Source organism: Protopterus annectens, chromosome 5.part0 (assembly GCF_019279795.1).
Source record: "Protopterus annectens isolate FY-2018-M chromosome 5.part0, PAN1.0, whole genome shotgun sequence".
Classification (NCBI taxonomy): domain Eukaryota; kingdom Metazoa; phylum Chordata; order Ceratodontiformes; family Protopteridae; genus Protopterus; species Protopterus annectens.
Genome location: NC_056735.1, coordinates 1,277,548,324 through 1,277,566,637, shown reverse-complemented (window position 1 = coordinate 1,277,566,637; position 18,314 = coordinate 1,277,548,324). Strand labels below are relative to the sequence as shown.

The 18,314-nt window shown below is 40.5% G+C and overlaps 1 protein-coding gene across 2 annotated transcripts in view; it reads right to left on the bottom strand.

Moving 5' to 3' along the window:
• The window catches only part of CIP2A (cellular inhibitor of PP2A), a 2,713,480-nt gene that overhangs the window by 1,468,766 nt on the left and 1,226,400 nt on the right, over positions 1–18,314 (bottom strand). For both annotated transcript variants that reach the window (XM_044071100.1, XM_044071101.1), the window contains one exon: positions 7,072–7,231. In XM_044071100.1, the coding sequence (XP_043927035.1) occupies positions 7,072–7,231 (160 nt within the window). The remainder of the gene's footprint in view (positions 1–7,071; positions 7,232–18,314) is intronic.

Genomic DNA, 18,314 nt, shown 5'->3' with positions numbered 1-18,314 from the left:
ATGAACTTTGACAGAGGAGCAAGAAAGGCCATAGGATAGTAATTTACACAAATATTGTAAAACTAGAGAATAACTAGCCCTGAATGGATGCTGGGTATGTTGCTGGCACCGACTAGAAAACATTTTCCACTGGCTAATATATTACTTGCTAGTAGCAGGCTTTCTTGACTCTATTAGCACCTGCTGCACATCCTCAATAAGCAGGTGCCTAAAGGGAATTTATACCCTTGTCATTTAGGCAGTGTTGTGCTGCCTGGGTATATCAAACACCCCTGTTCTTGTGAGAGTAGATTCAGTCTGTGAGGAAGAGTGTGGTAATTGCCCCTGGCAATTTCAAAAAGGAAGGGAAAAGCACAGTTGCCTGGCCAGAAGAGAGTCACTAGAATGATCTTGTGTGTGTGTGTGTGTGTGTGTGTGTGTGGGGGGGGGGGGGGGGGGGTCCTTCTGAATCTTCAGAAGTACCCTGGATATTAGTGGAAAAGCATATACAAACATTCTTGTCCAAGGAAAAGAAAAGGCACCTGTCTTCTAGGCCTTCTTGCATGGAGTCCTGGATCAGAATCTTGCCAGCAGATTGACCAGAGAGGAAGTGCACAGGTTTACCTGAACTCTCCACAGATTGATCAAATCCTGGATGTCACCCTGATCTACTTTCCTTTCATGAGGGTATGCCCCTGTCCTGTCGTATTCAGCTCGTCTGCCAACAAGTTTGCTCTTACGGAATACAGGATGCCTGTAGATTGAGATTATGCTGTGAAGCTATATCCCAAGCTAACATGGCTAGTCTGCTCAGGAGATACAACCTGCTTGCTTCCCCTTTGCTTGTTGATGTGCCACATAACTGTGGTATTCTCTGTAACAACATCAAGAGGTCCAGTGGAGCAAATATGATTCAGAGCAAGCATCTCCTTTAAATTTATGTGCTTTCACCTGTCCTTGGTATCCCACATATCCTGCACTTTTATCACTCAGGAAACTGCTCTTCAAGCTAAGTCTGAGGCATCTGTGATGACTGACTGCTTTGAAACAGGGAGGGAGAAGAGGAGACCTGGATTTAGGGATAGCTATTTCCTCCACCAAGTGATTTATTTTTTGACAAATCCCAGCATTAGTATCTGTAAAGAAATTGGATGTTGTTGCTGGGACCAAAGACACTTTCAGTAGCAATGTATTTTTCTCATGTGCAGCCTTGTTAGGAGTATCATGAGAATCAGAGAAGCCATGAGACCCAAAATCCTGAGGTATTCCCTAGCAGTGACCAAAGTCGGAGGGGAAAAACCTAACTATAGATAAATTCTTTTCTGTGAAAGAAAAACTATCTGAACTGCAGTGTCTGACATTCCAGAAACACTCCTCTGCGAAGGAGTCGAGACAGACTTTTGAATGTTCACTTGGAATTCCAGCTTGTGTAAGATCTCTAAATCAAGAGATAGATTCCTGACACTTTGAAAAAGACTGCAAAGATAAGCAAGTAGTTTAAATATGGAAAATTTTGGATACCCTACAGCCTGCAATGAACCATAACTGAAACCAGACACTTTGTGAACACTCTTGTTGCAGTGCGTAGTGAAAATTGTAAGCAGAGAACTGATAAGGTGATCCGGACACACACAACTTTAAGAAACGCCTGAAGTTTGCATGAACAGGAATGTGATAAGCATCTTTTAAATCTAATGGTAAAAGGAAACTTGAATGAGGGAGAAAAAAATAACAGGTTGTAAAGTGATATTTTGAATTTGGGCACCATCACAAGAACACTTCGGAAAAAAAGATCCAGAAATGTTCTCCAAACATTTTATTTCTTTGGCACTAAAACATCCCTAAATAAAATCCCTGTCCCAACTGGGAAAAGGAACTGGTTCCATCATTCCATGGCATACAGTGTGATGAAGGACAGGTGGAAACAGCAGTCTGGCCAGAAGGACAAGGAGGTGGGTACCACTCTGGAAAGGAGGAGTTTCCTCCCAATGCCATCTGTAACCTTGATGAATGATCTTCAGATCCGATTTGTTTGAAACTATCTGTTTCCAAAGTGAAAAATAACTGAGATGATGAAACTCGGGCTTTCTGGGAGAAAAAAGGGGTTGCCGGGTGGGGGGGACAGAGTCTCAAACAGTTATTTAAGACTATTGAACTGTCTTTCATTTGGGGACTTTCCAGAATTATTTTTCTTGGAACCCCCTTGCCATTCCTTCTTAAATGTCTGATCACCTGCATTTTGCTGAGAATGTTTGTTTTGTTTGGTTTCTTACCAATATTAGATGAGGAGTTAGAGAATTCACTGTAAAATTTGTTAAAGGAGGGCTGAAAAATCTTAGAGATTTCCTGTGTTAGTTTTCGCCTTCAATCACACCTTTTGATCACCTCTGCAGAAGGGTATGCCAAAAACAATCTTAATCCAATGGAGAACTTAAAATTTCATTTTATCATCATCTAGAAGGTTCTGAGAAAGCAACCATGTGAGCCTCCTCAAAACAATACCAGTGACCATAGCCCTTGAAGTAGTATCAACAGAGTCATACACAAACAAATTTAAAAAAATGAGAAGCGTCTGAATCACAAATCAGAGAAGAAAATTCCATACCTGTCCTTTCCTCATTTTGCCCAGATTCAAAATCTTGAATGCCTTCAGGAAAGGAGGTGTCGCTCTTTCTTTTACCAAAAATTACTTTACAAGAATGATCAACACCCTGAATTAAACCCTGAGCAAGGCACAGCTAACTATTCCTGTCTAAGGAAATTTGAGGAGGACTAAATTCATGCTTAGATTTTGGTTTATTTTTGACAAGGAAAAATGGAACCAAAATTGTCGTTAATAGCAGTATCAGCTTTCCCAGCGATGAGCACAACATTTTAACAAATCAGGGAAGCCTTCCCTGTTCCCTCTCCAAGGACAGGACCGACAAGAGTGACTCTCCTTGCCTATGCAGAGGACCCAACAGCCATAGAGGACATAGCTAACCCCACAGTCCATACTGGTAACAGGTGTTACACAAAAGGGATCCTGCGGTAAAGGAGGAGTGGTCTGAGGTACAGCTAATAACAGCAGCAAAGTCATTCACCTGAGACGGAGGCAAATTGCTAGGCAGCTGTGATGGCAAAGGCTGTTTGCTTATTTTTATTTTTGTGGCTGGAAAAAAGACCAGCCATGGGAATAACACATTGATCCATGGTCATTTCGAAAACGGTGTCTCTTTCCCATGGAAACAAGCATCAAATGCCAGTAAAATCTTTAAGAGTCACTTTATTCAAAGACAAACACAGTAAAAAGCACTTAAAAACACTTGCTAGACCCACAAAGTAAAATAAACACAATTTCACCACTGAAAAAAAAGCTTTTCAGTTTCTTTAAATAGCTTTTAAACTAACAAGAAAAGAGTGCTCCTGTTTAAAAGTACATTTCATTTTCATGACAGTCCATTACAACACAGACTCTAACTTTAAAATAACTTTCCTAAAGGGGAAAATATTAAAAAACAAATATTAATGAATGGAAATTATTTTCCCTTAAAGGAACTTATCTGCCCAGCAAATGAACAGCACAAGCCAGCTGTTGATCCCCAAAAGCCTCAGGGGAGCATATTCTTCAGAGGCAATAAAGCTCTGAAGGCCTTGGTGCCCAAACATGTATTTTGTTCATCTCAGCTCAAGCTGCTTGCCAGTTTGGATGCGTGGAAGGTGCCCTGAAGCTTTGGAAGCTGGCCAGCTGTTATATCCTTGGCAAGGGAGTGGTCAATATGATGAGCATCTAACATTCCTCCTCCTTGACAAATCTTACTTGAACTGATTCTCGAATGAAGGCTAAGTCAGTATTTAAAGGTCTTCATAAGGCTGTCTGTCTGTCTCTCTCTCTCTCTCTAAAAAAGGGAGTTATGTGCAGGGCAAAGAGAGAATGCCTTATTAACTATGGCTGGCACAGAAGAAGGGAGCTTATTCCCTTCATTCTCCCACTGAGGATGATATGGAGTGGAAGAAAGGCATCTTTCATGATCTAGGTCTAATAAAAAGCAAAATGGCAGCCTACATATAACCAACACCTCAGACACAGGTTATCTGACAAGTGGCCAAATGGGGCATTGGGTACTGGGGTCCTTGGCTTAGGTGAATATTCCTGGCTGACAGTGAAGTGTGCAGTATCCTGCATTTGTATCAAGTTACATTCTACAAGCCAGTCTCTCTAGGAATTGTATCTTGCCAAGCAAAACTTATTCAATCCTGACTTTTGGGATAACTGGGGCAAAATAGTTGCAGGAAAGGGCAGAAACCAATTCCTTAATTTTAACTGGTGACGCAACAACGAGAAAAAGGGCTTCTTGAGTTCATGGTCAACCAAACAATTAGATGACCTGACAGTCAGCTGTACACACCAACAGAGAAGGAGAAGCATTTGAACCAAGACTCAGTCCCAACAGTGACATTCATCAGAATGTCTCACTCACCATATCAATCAACAGACAAATTGTGAGAGGTCAATCTTTAACCAGCCAGTAAAAAGACTGCTGACCAAGAAGGCCTTGAAGGTTGCCAAGGTGGCAAAATACGATACAGGAAACTTTTGGATGGTCCTTACCTCATTTTTTTCAATCTAACTTGCACTTGGGACATTCCTATCATCCTCTATACACTTCCAAGATAATTTGTCAAATTAACTAACTAAACCAAATGAACAAAAATAGAGCACTGGATCTTTTCATCAGTAAATCTACTGATTTCTACTATCACCAACTTGTGAACTGCAAATATCAAGCTTTTTGCTTCTCCTCTTCCTCCAGGTGGTAGAAGTAAATCAACAAACAATGACAGAGTACCAAAATATTGCCAAATTCCAGTAATAACGACCACACAGGTAAAAAAAAACGCACTCTCCAAAGCTAAGAATACAACATCCATGGGACCAGACGACATCCCAGGCTGTGTACTACATGAACTACAAAATGAACTGGCATCTCACTAAGTGTCATGTTTAATCATAGCCTCACCTCAGGCTTCATGCCCACTGAGTGGCGCACAGCTACAGTTATCCCACTGCACAAGGGGGGATCCACCTTGGATCCTGGGAACTACCGCCCCATCAGTCTGGCAAGCCTGATCTGCAAGGCCATGGAACGTATTATCCTGGAACTTATAAACAAAGACACTGGCAACCTTCAAACACTGGACCCCACCCAGTTTGGGTTCGTGAAGGGCCGATCTTGTCTCCTGAACCTGACTGACTTCTTCGAATCAGTCTCCAGAGCTGTGGACGAGGGTAAGGCGGTCCACACAGCCTATCTGGACCTCGCCAAGGCCTTCGACACCATCCCTCACTCTGTAATCATAGATAAACTTACTAAGCTGGGCATTAATTCCTATGTCACTCGATGGATTGCCAACTGGCTTACTGACAGAAACCGCACTGTAAAAGTAACCGACTCCAAATCCAGCTCCAGACAAGTGGAGTACCCTCAGGGTTCAGTCCTAGGACCGCTCTTGTGTGGCATCTACTTCTCTGAAGTACAGGCCAACACTAAGGGACTCTGGTTAACAAAGTTCGCAGATGACTGCAAACTGGGAGCCATTATTGAATCCCCAAATGATGTGGATATTCTACAAAAGAGCTTTACAGAAACAGGTGCTTGGTGCCAGAGCCATGGGCTCAAGCTCAATGCCAAGAAACGTATAGTTATCCCCCTTTGGGGAAAAAACATGTACCTGTGAATTACCACATAGGTGGCAGTACACTAAACACCGAAAGTGTGATAAGAGACTTAGGGACACAGGTGGACAGTGGTCTCACCTTAGATAACCACATCACCACAAGTCAGGAAATCCTTCTATGTGGCACACCTCATTACTAAAGGCTTTTTAGGAGGTCATTGTCGCACTGTACTCATCCCTCATTAGACCCATTATAGAATACAATGCCCAGTTTGGTATGTACCTCTCAAGACATCTGCAACAACTGGAAAGGCCACAGAAATACCTCACTAAAAGAATCACAGGCTTAACGCAGATGCCCTATATGCTGATCGTCTAAAATAACTCCAGCTATACTCTGTTGCATATCATCTACTCAGAGGCAATCTCTGCTAAACATACAAGGCCATGTCAAACCCAGAGCTGTTGGACATACTACACTTAAAGAAATCCCAATCCCTCAGAGACACACACGCTCCAGGGATCTAAACCTTGTCATCACAATGAACAAAACATGCTGGAGGGATAGGTTCCTGACCCAGAGACTCCCCATACTCTGGAATAGACTTACCATACATGTCAAGCAGAGAGCCTCTTTGGCACTCTTCAAAAGGAACCTTGACGATTGAATGGGAGATGGGAAATTCACCCAGGGATCACGTCAGCTGCCCTGCTAGACAGGGGTCCAGGGAAGCAAATATTGGGGGAAGAAATAGCCAGGGAATTGTTATGGCTAGGCTTGTATAGGCCCTAGGGCCGATATCCTAGTACCAACCTATGAACCTATTAACCTCTGAACCTGAGGATTCCTTCCTCACGCTCCAAACACTGCATTCATCAGCAAGGCAGCATCCATGACAATGATACCGTGCGTCTGTAACACACGCAAAACACAAAAAGGATTTCTGGCATTTTTTTTCCAGCTCCTGCAGGTAATGCACAGTTTTTCAAATGAAAAACGGACTTTGATTCACACCTTACAGTGTTTCAGGCAGTCGTCCCTATTCAAGTATGGGAATTTCACAACTGCGAAAATCTGGTTGCGATAATACGCAAGTACCTATTCTTCTTATGAGAAATTAAGCTTTGGAATCCAAAGTATACAAGTAGCAGAAACAAAATGGGGAAATATTGGGCTGGTCTTGCCTTCTTATATCTGGCACATGACATCACAGCATGTGCTAATAAGGGCACATGTATAACTTCATCAGCAGGAAGCAGAGGATGTAAGATTTTGTGCAAACAGAGGGTCTTCCAGGCTAGAAACACCAACAGTTGCTCACAGCAGACAGCCACTAAACTTAAACACTAAGCTCTATCGTTTTTAAGTAACTATCTGATTTTCAGTTAAAAGAACAAAGCTATCAGCAAGCAAAAACTAACAACAAAGGATATCTAACAAAACATTGATTGCTTTCACAGTTCTCTCACATTTCTTCTTTAAAAGCAGTTCTTCTAGGGAGTGTTCTGGAATCTGTAGCTGGTCCAGGACAACTGGCAATAAAACTTCAATGAAAGGTTCAGCTGCCGAACAACCAGGTGAATCTAGAAGCTCCTAAATACAAAGTAAAACTGTTAACTTCATAAAAAGAAAGATTCTAAAGGAGGAGGTATGAGCACAGATAATGACATTTCCCAAACAAATAGGCTATGTAAAAAATGCTGAAATCTTCTGAGATGTATGATAAATTATATAGAAAAATTAAGAAAACTCATCTCTGATTGGTTAATATATAATGTATTGACAACAATATGAGGAATAAAATAATCCAGAAGTACCACTAAATTCATTTTTAAATTAAAAGACACTTTTGTCATGGAAAAGTTATCAAACATATTCTTTCAAACTGCAGACCTGCATAAAAATTAAACATTTCTAACAGCTTTTTATTGCTTACTGTGGAGTGCAAGCTCATCTGGCACAACACTGATGTATTCAGACAAATTCTAAGAGTGATGTACTTTATTCAAATAAACAATGCACTTCATGTCAAAATACAGTCAACATGCCCTATCACATCTCACTTAATATCTCTAGTTAATCAATAGACAAATTGCACCACAGTCAAACTAAAGTAATCACCATCAGAAAATCCTAGGTGCAGGGAATTACAGTAATCAAAATGGAAATCTATCAGGTCATGCACAACTACAGAAAGAAATGTGAGGAAAGTGAGTTTTTAATGTGGGCAATATTGCATAAATGAAAAATGAAGATATGACAAAACAGGACACTTGGTTCAGAAGTGTCAATCTGATGTCAAGCAAAAAGGTCATCTCCCTCACATTAATATGCTTTTAGACATGGTCCTGTTCTGAACTGCTCTTACCCAGAAAGTTCTGCATACTGTATCATCCCCACACCATGTCGAAGAAATATATGGTTAGTGCCTTTGTTTCCAGTTGGAAAGTCATTGGATTTTTCAGGCTGATGTCTAGCTGAATGGCTCACCAAAGCAACCCTTTTTCATAGCTAGCTGGGATGAGTGCTATCCACTGATTAAGAGGGTGGAAATGTTATTACCAAAAGCTTCTCAGGTGTTTCTGGAATAGTTTTATGTGTAACCTAGTCACAGGTACTATGAGAATAAAGCTGAAATATGGCCTAGCAACCTCAATCTTTGTCTGTCTATGAACTCTCTTATTCTCTACCAAGCTACAGAATGACTCTCTCATATGAGGAATACTGACCCTTCCCTTATTCTAGTAGCACCCCACTCAGAAGACCTTGCTCATCTTTGTTTTTAGACTTATTTTTGGTAGCATAAGGGGAAAACATAGAGTAGTCAGAGGTGGCATTGTTAGGGTCAGGATCTCTCCACCTCCACTAAGGAAAACGTTTGTACGAGACGGCTGCTGAGGCAACTATTGATAGGAAACCACTGGGTCCACAGGGAAGTATTAGGTCCAGACAGCTGATGATTTCCCATGGCAATATGGACAGGAAGAAAGGGGGCGAAATAAACTTGAAGGGTCTCCCCTCCAATCTCAATCAGAGGAAGCACCAGTCATCTTTGTAGACTGAAATGTGGGAGTACGTATTCTTCACATCTAAAATACACTATTGCCACTACCAATGAGGACTGTTAGGGAATAAAGATGCCCATGGATCTCCCCTACATTAACATTAATGAAGTAAAGAGTTGCTTCATGCAAGCTATGGAAACAAAATCCAACTGATCTACCTAAAACTTAGAAAGGAAAACTGGAACAGTAACCAATTCGGCTAATGCCAACTACCTCAGAAAAGCAGCAAGGAACTCTTTCCTTCTCATCAAAACACTTCTGGCAAATGAAACTACTAACCAGTTAAATCACTAACATAGATAACACAGAAATAGTAAACAATGACAAATATTTCTCCATGAACTATAAGAAATGTCCTTCCAGTACTATACAAAAACTATACAGTTCCATTCAAAACCATGCAAATTGTCAGCCTCCAGTTGACAGGATTTCCCCAGCTGTGCTTTTCTTACTAGCATCACAGTTAAACAAAAGAAAAAAAATCTTTTAAATGCAAACAAGTCCTTGGGTTAAAAGTACACCCATTACACTGGCAACTCCATTAATAGCAATACTCGTAACGCATAACTACAACTTATCCCTAACATTTAACACAGGCTTCTCAATTTTAAGCATTCTATTGTCATCCCCCTACCTAAAATCAATGATCAATGAAATGCAATACAAACTCAGGGCCTAAATAGGCAATTTAAGAGTTTGCTTAATCAATGGCTCGGGGACAAAAACACAGTCCTTAAACAAAGGGTCTAGTAGCTTTTTAAAAGCCTCTAAACTCTCTGCATGTCAAAAATTTATTGGTAAGGCGTTCCTCAACCTCTTCTCCATGATGGAAAAATTAGCAATTGATTAGTGTTCTAGATGAGGGTAGGTTTACAGACAAATTATTATTCTCTGAGGAAGCATTATGACTAACGAACAAGATATCCAGCTTAGCTGCCAAAACTTCATTTTTAAGCATTTAAATACCAATGTTAGGTCTCCTCTTAGTAATCTATATCCAGTAGAGTATAACAATAATTGTTCAAATCTCCTTTTGTACAACTGACTAGCCCCTGTTGTCTGCCTTGTATATGCCCCTCTGGATACATTCATGCTTCTTCTAGTGTGAAGCATTAAAAACACTTTTGGACCCACAATATTCTATGACAGGCTAAACAGCTATAGTAAATAACGGAATCAAAACTTGTTTGGCCCTATGGTGACAGAATGCTGAATGTCTGCAGTTAAACTATAGCACCTTTTCATAGTGGATTTAATGTGCTCATCAAATTTTAGACTCAAATCCACTAGCCTCTCCCCCAAGGTCCCTCATGAGCAGCCACAGAAAATAGGCTATTATCTAGGGTGCAGTGATAGATATGGCTGTGACTATCATAGTGCATTCACCATGCAATTTTTGGCAATGAACCTCATGTCCTTACTAGTCGTCTCTAAATGATGCTTTCAAGGTAGCCTGGGGGGGGGGGGGGTACATGCTGATTATCAGTGATGGTAACTATGCAACCAACTTTTGTTATCAGTGTCAAATTCACTCACTCAGGTATTCTTCATGGCTGGACATGCAGACATGAATGAGCCAAAAAGCACAGTACCCAGAACAGATTCATGTGGAATACCAAGTCTAATGCCTTTGTAGCCAGAATAGCAGTCATTCATTCTAATACATTTTTTATCCAAAAGTCAGCTAGCTACCATTATATAAGGATTAATCTTATGCTTGACAATATTATTTAAAACAACATAACAGGAAACTGAATAGAATGCCTTAGCAGGATCCAACTAAATGACATCTGCTGCAAGCTTATTGTCCAAGGAGCTACTAACATGCTCATAAAAACTAATTTGATTGGTTAAGCAGGAGTGACCTCATTTAAAAAAAAATGTTGGGAAATAAAATTACTGAAGTCAAAAATATGCTGGAAACCATACCAAAGAGGACACACTCAAAGCATTTTCCCAGAATATATGTTAGGCTAATCAGTCCATAATTAACAAGGGTGGGATAAGACTGACATTTCTGACTGGGGACAACTGTAGTTTCCTTCCAAATACTTGGCAAAAGCCTTTTGCCATGGATCTTTGAAATAACTCTGAAAAACAAGACAAAACACCAGGCTGTCTACTATACTATTCAAAAAATAAGACCATCAGGAGCTGCCACTGAGTTTGGTATAATGGCCCTTAGAACCTTAATATTGGCATGAGCTGAACTTACTTTACAATTAGAAATACAATACCACCAAACTTGTTGATTGCCAAAACACTTTCAGCAAAAACCTTTACTAAGGTTAAAGGTGAGAAAAGTTGTGAAATGATTTATTGTGGTCTAATTTTTTATATCACAAAAACCTGGCATTTTAACAGGGATGTATACACATTTTATATCCACTGTATGACTGTATAGCGCATGAAGAGAGTTACTATGGCTTGTTTTCTCTTCTATTAAAGTATGTCTACCAATATCACTGCCTAAAATGGCTTTTCATAAAAACAGGTCTTGGCATCATTTCCCTTTTCCAGTTTTGTACATGGTGTCAGGGTGTCATATCAACAGTGACCCTCACAGCCAATGTTCACACCGCCAGGTGGCAAGCCCTGGTGCAGTTCTGTACTACACACACACACAACCGCACACACCTATGACCAACTTTAGTGTGTCCAATACACCTACTGCAGGTCTTAGCTTTTAAAAACACACTTTCAGTTAAAGTTTTGAATACCCCGTGATCTCATATCCCAGTATCTCATATGAATGAATATCCCATCTCCTCTCCTCTCATCCACAGCCAGTCAGGAATATCCCTATATCCAGCTGCAGTACGATCTGCTATTACTGACACTTCACCATGCCACCACCACCACCCATAAACTCCAGGAGGCAGAAAATAAAATTTGGATTAATCTTCCTTAAGAATATCAATACACAACATTGCAGTCACATACAGGAATTCAAAAGGCTATACATAAATACTTAGTCCATCCTTATTCTTAGTTCTATGATATTTAATTTGTCTCCTACAGGTTACTGAGAGGCGATTTATGCCTGACATACAAGGCATCCTCGGATCCAGCTCTGATGGATCTTTTGCACATTTGTAAAACAAACAGCATCAGAACCACTAGATCCAAGGTTTTAAATTTTACTGGTCACATAAATAAGGCATGTTGGACAGACAGATATGTGACTCAGAGGACCCCTATTTAAACATAACCTTGGCCAATGGACGGGAAATCAGAATTCACCACAGGTCTGGCTCCCATATCTCAGAGAGACAGAGGCAGACAGTAATGCCCAGACTAGCATAACCCCTTTCCCCCATAACCTCTAGAAATGTCTTAGCATACCTTCCCAATAAATAGCCATGATACATAGGGACACAACTGAACTGGATTGCATGGCTGGGTTTAAAAGCCCCTGGTGATCATTAACTAGTATACACCAAATCTATAAAGCCATAAACCCCCAATGCTGCCAACTTACTCAGAAGTACTAAGGACCAACCTTCATAAGACCATCATTCAGAACCAGACAAGGTGAAAGGGTCTTTATATACCCTATCCTTAACCACATGCAGTTCTATTCCACCTAAAAAAGAACAAACAGCAGAGGCATTCAAAGCTGGGCTCAAATAACATCTTCAGAACAATGTCAAATGGTACTGCTTTCCCGATACTAAACGTCTTCTTAATTACCTTTGCAGCCTTTTCAACTTAAAAAGCACTAATCCACCAAGGCAAGCCCAAAAAACCAATAAAATGGGAAAAGGCAGAGACAAAGACAATCAAACAGCACAAAAAATGTTTATTCAAGTTAGTCTAATATAGACTTCTTCCGTTCTGAAGCTTTGTTCAAACCCTGTAAGTAGTGCATATAGATCTTAATTATACTGTTAGTGTCTCTGTACCTTTTGCCTTATCTACTGTTACACTACTGAAAATGTGATCAAACAACTGCAACCACTGACAATTTACATAATACAGCTGCTTTTCCTCAACAAATTAAGTTATCCGAACCATTTGCATACTATTGCTGCTTTATGTACTGCATTAATTTAATGAAGAATAACTTGTTCCATTTGAAAAGATTCAGTCAGCTTCCACTTGCTGTCCTTCATGGAAACTGTGAAGACCCTCCACTGGACCAGTAATCAGGGAGCCTCAATCCTCACCACTGCCACCAGTGGGGGACATTCACTGAGTGGTTAAACAGGAATACGCACAGTAATCCAGATGCAGCTCTCTGCATTAAGTGCAATTCCCCTTAAGAGCACACAGAGATGACAGTCAGTCTGAGGTTGGGTTCTCCCTCTTGCTCCAGATCCCCAGTAAGACTCCCCACTGGCACAGCTACAGTGTTGATAACTTATAGCCAGGGTTCCAAGCCAAGTTCTCCAACACACTTTGCCCAATCAGTGTTTCATGTCCCTGCCCAAGAAGACGACACACACAATCTCTGAAGTTTGATTCATTCATACACACACACACACACACACACACAGGAAAGGCTAGAACAGGTTTACTTTAGCTATGCCCCCTCTTGGCCAGACTATAAGGTAGTTTTCACTGCCACCAGAACCCCCTGACAGCTACTTTAAGGCCCTTAACAAAGGGTGTCCAATTTTACTGTGTAATAATAATATTAATAAATATGGTAGCTAGGCCAAGAGCAAGGCTATTAGGAGTGGCCCACACAGTGTCACCAAATAAATATGCAAGTACTCTCAAAAGTTAAATAGTTCTACAAAGATCAGCCACAATGAAAGGTTTAAATATATTTCATAATAAATAATAAAATAACAAGAAAATACTCTGTATATATTCACAACGGCATCAGAGTTCAAAACCACAGGGAATACTTCAAACATTGCAGAACAGTCTCAAATAAAGAAAGAAAAATATCTAAACTAAGCTTCACTACATTGCTGACTGTATCGAAGAGAATTAGTATAACCTAAGAACTTACTAATAGAGCAAGGCAGATGTGGTGAATGGATCTTCTAGTTGTTGTTAGGTCCAAGGCAGAATACAGAATGCGCTCTCTCTCTCTATATACAAGATTTCTCAAATTAATATCTACAATATTACTGCTGGGATAGCCTGCAGAATGACATCACTTCTTATCATCTGAATCCTAGTTCCCAGGTGAAACCCCCACTGCTGGAAGTTGGCAGTATTTAGCATCTATCTATAAAAATAAACAGACTTCAGATCTTTGGCAGATGCTGGAAGTTATAAAACAATTGCATTCCTTCATGCTTTCAGAGGTAGTAATTATTTCACTCCGAAGAAAAAACAGAAAAGATCCCGAGCACAGACTCTAAACTGAAAGATACCATCTTTTATTGCATAGCCTATAAAGTAATTTAATTTCAGCTATTTTTCTGATGTTTGCTGGACTAAGTTAACCCTCCAGTTTCCTCCGTTAACATTTAAAAGTTACAATAGTACATGTACATTTCTGTTCTCTTCCAGTAGGGCACACTGTGGATACATTTTAGGCACACATACTTTATAAAATTCCTTTTCAACAAACGTCTCTATGAACCAGTTTGATATACAAATTACATACAGTTCTAATACAGTTATAACACAAGCATCTTATATAAATCATGTTGATATTCACAAATGACATATAATTATTTACAAAATTCCAGCTAGCTGTGCTGGCAATACATCCTTTTGTGACAGAGACAATGAAACATATGAAGTAGGTTGTCATCCCTGTCCAGCAAGGACCATTTCCACTTCACTAGAAGTTACTAGTTCCTTCAAAACCTTCAGGAATAAAAAGGCAAGGTCTGGGGGAATAGGGACATTCTGAAGGGGAGGGAGAGAGAGAGAGAGACAGAAATTATTCTAATAAAATAACAAGAGACACTATGTTCTCACCTCCCATCTTGGATTAAGTAGTGCCTGATCTAAGTGAAAGCCAGACTAATTACTGCAGGCCACGGGTAGCTTAAAGCAGTTGGCCTTCAGATTTTCGTCTTCATTGATTCTTTTGTTTTCTTGTTTAATGCGTACTGTGAAAAGCTGCACTGGGAGCAGTGCCATGTACAGCATCCTAGTAGTTGTATTTACACAGTGAGAAGAGTGTGCAAGTAAATTCTTTCCTCTTGAACTGTTGAAAGTGTACCCTCTTAATGGCTGTGATTTATCCACTTCTGCTCTAGTTAAAACCTTTTACTGGGCTGTGTTCAGATGAGCTGACTTGAGCAAATTTCTACAGTCTGTCTCTTAGCTGCATGATTCTGCGTTTCACCAGTCCATAAAACTTCTCATTTGCATTACCCCCCCCCCCAACTTTAGTTCCTCATTAACTATCACAAGGCAGCACTAGTCATCTTACAGTGTGTGTGGACAAATCCTGCTTCCATAAACAGCCACATAGCACATGACTACATGGTATCCCATGGCAGTGTAAGAATGATCTTATATTCATTGAAAAACTCCTACTTAACCTAAAAATCTATCTGTGAATAGTGCAAACATTTCACTAAACTGGAGGTCTTTCCCTCTCAACCAGTCCAGTGCAGTGAGTTTAAAACTGTATTACCCCCACCAACATCTAAGCAGCATACACAAAATTGTCTTATGTTAATGCAGTTAAAAATGTCTACCAGAACCTCCTACAAGACCTTAATATAGGTATTAACCTAAACTCACAGAACTAACTACTGCAAGCTACCCAGGCATCAACAGATCTAAACCAACATGTTCTGACATTACAGTAAACACAGCCAGAAAAATAAGTCCTACAACTAGCATGCAGAAGCCCTTAAGGCAGCAGGACCAAGCCTGCTCTCCAGGATCAAGCTTGTACACACCTGGCAATGTCCTTGTCATAGGTGACTTCACAGACAGACACAAAGATGCTCTCACCAGGCTGAGCAGAGAGAGTGACAGCTGCCACTCATATGACAGGATCTCCAGGGTCACTAAGGTCCTAAAAAGTCTCTTCACCCCAGGATCATTGCACACGTGGAGGTTTATAGCAATAAGGGACATGGTGGAGATCTCAAAATATGCATTTGAACTGAGTTTGAAATTAGTATTAGGCAATATCCCACCATCACCAAGAATAATGCCTCAATAAAAACAAGAGATATTTGACTAACTACTGGCTTAGCTACTTGTGTACGTCTAAAGGGATCCAATATAGAGCAGCCTAGGAGGTGAAAATTGACAGCCCCGGCTGCTTTGCTAAGGATGACTTGCATCTCTCTTCTTATGGCATCTAAATATTGCAAAAACTTCTTGGGCAAGGTCAGTCTCCTTAAATTAAATATACAGCCATTCACAAATCAGAGCAGTATTAAGGTGGCACTACTCAATGCTAGAAGCCTTAACAAAAGATGTATTCTTTACAGTACTGTAAGGAAGTTATTTTCCACCGAATAGCTTATAATATAAAAGTATGGTATCCAGGTCCATGGATGTTGTCATTCAGCAGTACTCCATATTCTTTAGGCTGACCGAGGATAATGTCTATAATGCCCCTTTTGGTATGTACTAGGTCAAATACTTAACTGGAATGACAGCAACACTTCCTCTTGAAGAAAATACAGGGTCCAGAATCATTAAAAATATGTTGCCCTTCTAAAAGCTTTGTCCCTCTCACTTGTATCATACAGGCTAATGATGAAATTCTCACACAAATGGCCCCACATTGTAAGCAGTGTTACTTGTGGATAAGTTCTAAACCCAGATCCAGTCCTACACTCAGGCCTTAGTCCTCATAAGGACAAATACAGTGGTAAATTTAAGAAACCCATTACATGAAACTCCAGTACTATACTCTACATTAAGAGGACAAAGACTCATAAGCAAACATCACCTAGATCAACAAAGAACTTGGGCATAAAATCAAATCCTACAAAAGCAACCACAAAAGCCTTTTTTTTCCAGTTGTCATGAACCTCAGAAGCAGTACCCAACAATGCTTCGAGATGATATAAAATTACACCACATACTCATCCCCTGAGGACACAGCCAACATATTAGTAGAAAAATTAATCTCAAGCGTTACTCTTCTCTCGCTCTGCCTAATTATCCACAGCAAGTTAGTATGTCTATGCCACCCTCCTGATCTCTTCTGAGCTAAGTCTTGGTGCTTTTTCCAAGGCTAATAACACTACCTCCATGAGCCCAGATAATGTGGTAGCACAAAACACTGAATCTGAGGTTGTCAATCCTCATGTAATCCTTAACTGTTGGGCTCGTTCTGAGCCTTGGAACTTACTTGGCCATTTATTTCAGCTCATGCCTTCCAAACTCTTGAGCCAGGCTTTTAACCATAATGCTCCTCTCAAAATGACCTCAGATCTTGTTTGCCACTTCATGTGTCAGATGAGTTTTCAACAGCTCTGGAGCCCTACTTCAAATGCAGTGAGTTTTTTCTCGATATCTCCTTTTGTAAACTTATTTAATTCTATTACTGAACTTCCTTTTTTTATCCGCGGTGGCGTTGTTGCCTCACAGCAAGAGGTTCTCCAGTTCGATTCTCGGCTTGGGTTGGGAGTGCCTTCTCAGTGGAGTCTGCACTGTCCTCACCACGGTCGAGTGGGCGTTCGAAAGACATGCGTTGAATGGGCTTGCCTTCGTTGAAGGTTGGGTGTCGGGCTGGCAACTCGACACCATAAAAGCCAACTGCCAATCATTAGCGGACCGGAGTTCCGCTGTGGCGACCCCTAACCAGGAAAAGCCGAAAAGACAAACAAACTGAACTTCCTTTTTACCTGCTCCTCTTTTCTCTATTCCCACTTGTGTGAGCCTATTATTCATTCTCTATCTGCCTCTGGTAGTTTTCTGTTAAAGTATCATAGTTGGTACTTCTCTTTTACCTTTTCTGGTATTCTATTGTTGGTATTTTCTCCCTTATTGCTATCTATATTTCCTAAAAAAAAAAAAAAAAAAAACTCTGTGAGCGATGATAATTTCCTTGCATAATAGCTGAAAAGGCTGACTCGCCAGTTAAATCTAAAGGCACCTCAGGCTTTAAAAAGTGTCTTAAGTGTCAGGGCAAGATGCCCAATTCAGGCACGCACACTTTGTGTGTTTATTATTTAGGTGAAGTCCGTCTTCAAGAAAGTTGCTCTATTTGCCATGGCTTCTCCACCAGAACTCTTACTGAATGTAAGAATAAGCTTATATTAAAAGGACTTTTGAAGACAGACCTCAAAGAGGCCATTTCCCTGTCTAAAACAGTAGACCGTTCCTCTTCATTGAGAAAGTGTTCTTCCTTGGTTCCAAGTGGTTTGGAACCGACAAAGAAGGCAACTAGGCAATCTCTGGTACTGACCGTTTCTACGGCACCGAAGACCGGACATGACACCAAGTCAACAAAAACTTAAGTGCTGACATTGGTTTCTTCAGTACAGACAGACACACCAGTACTGAAACGTCCTAAGTTGATATCAGTACCAAGGACCAGGTACTCCCCTTCTAGTGATCGTTTTAAGGATAGACCTCCTAGCCCATTTTTCGATGTCAGACCCCCTAGGTCTCCAGCAATGGCATCAGTTCGATTCACTAAAAGTCTCTCGGAGGCTGACATCATGTGACAGGTGGATCAGCTCCTTACTGTGAGGGAACTGTTTTCAGTTCCTAGC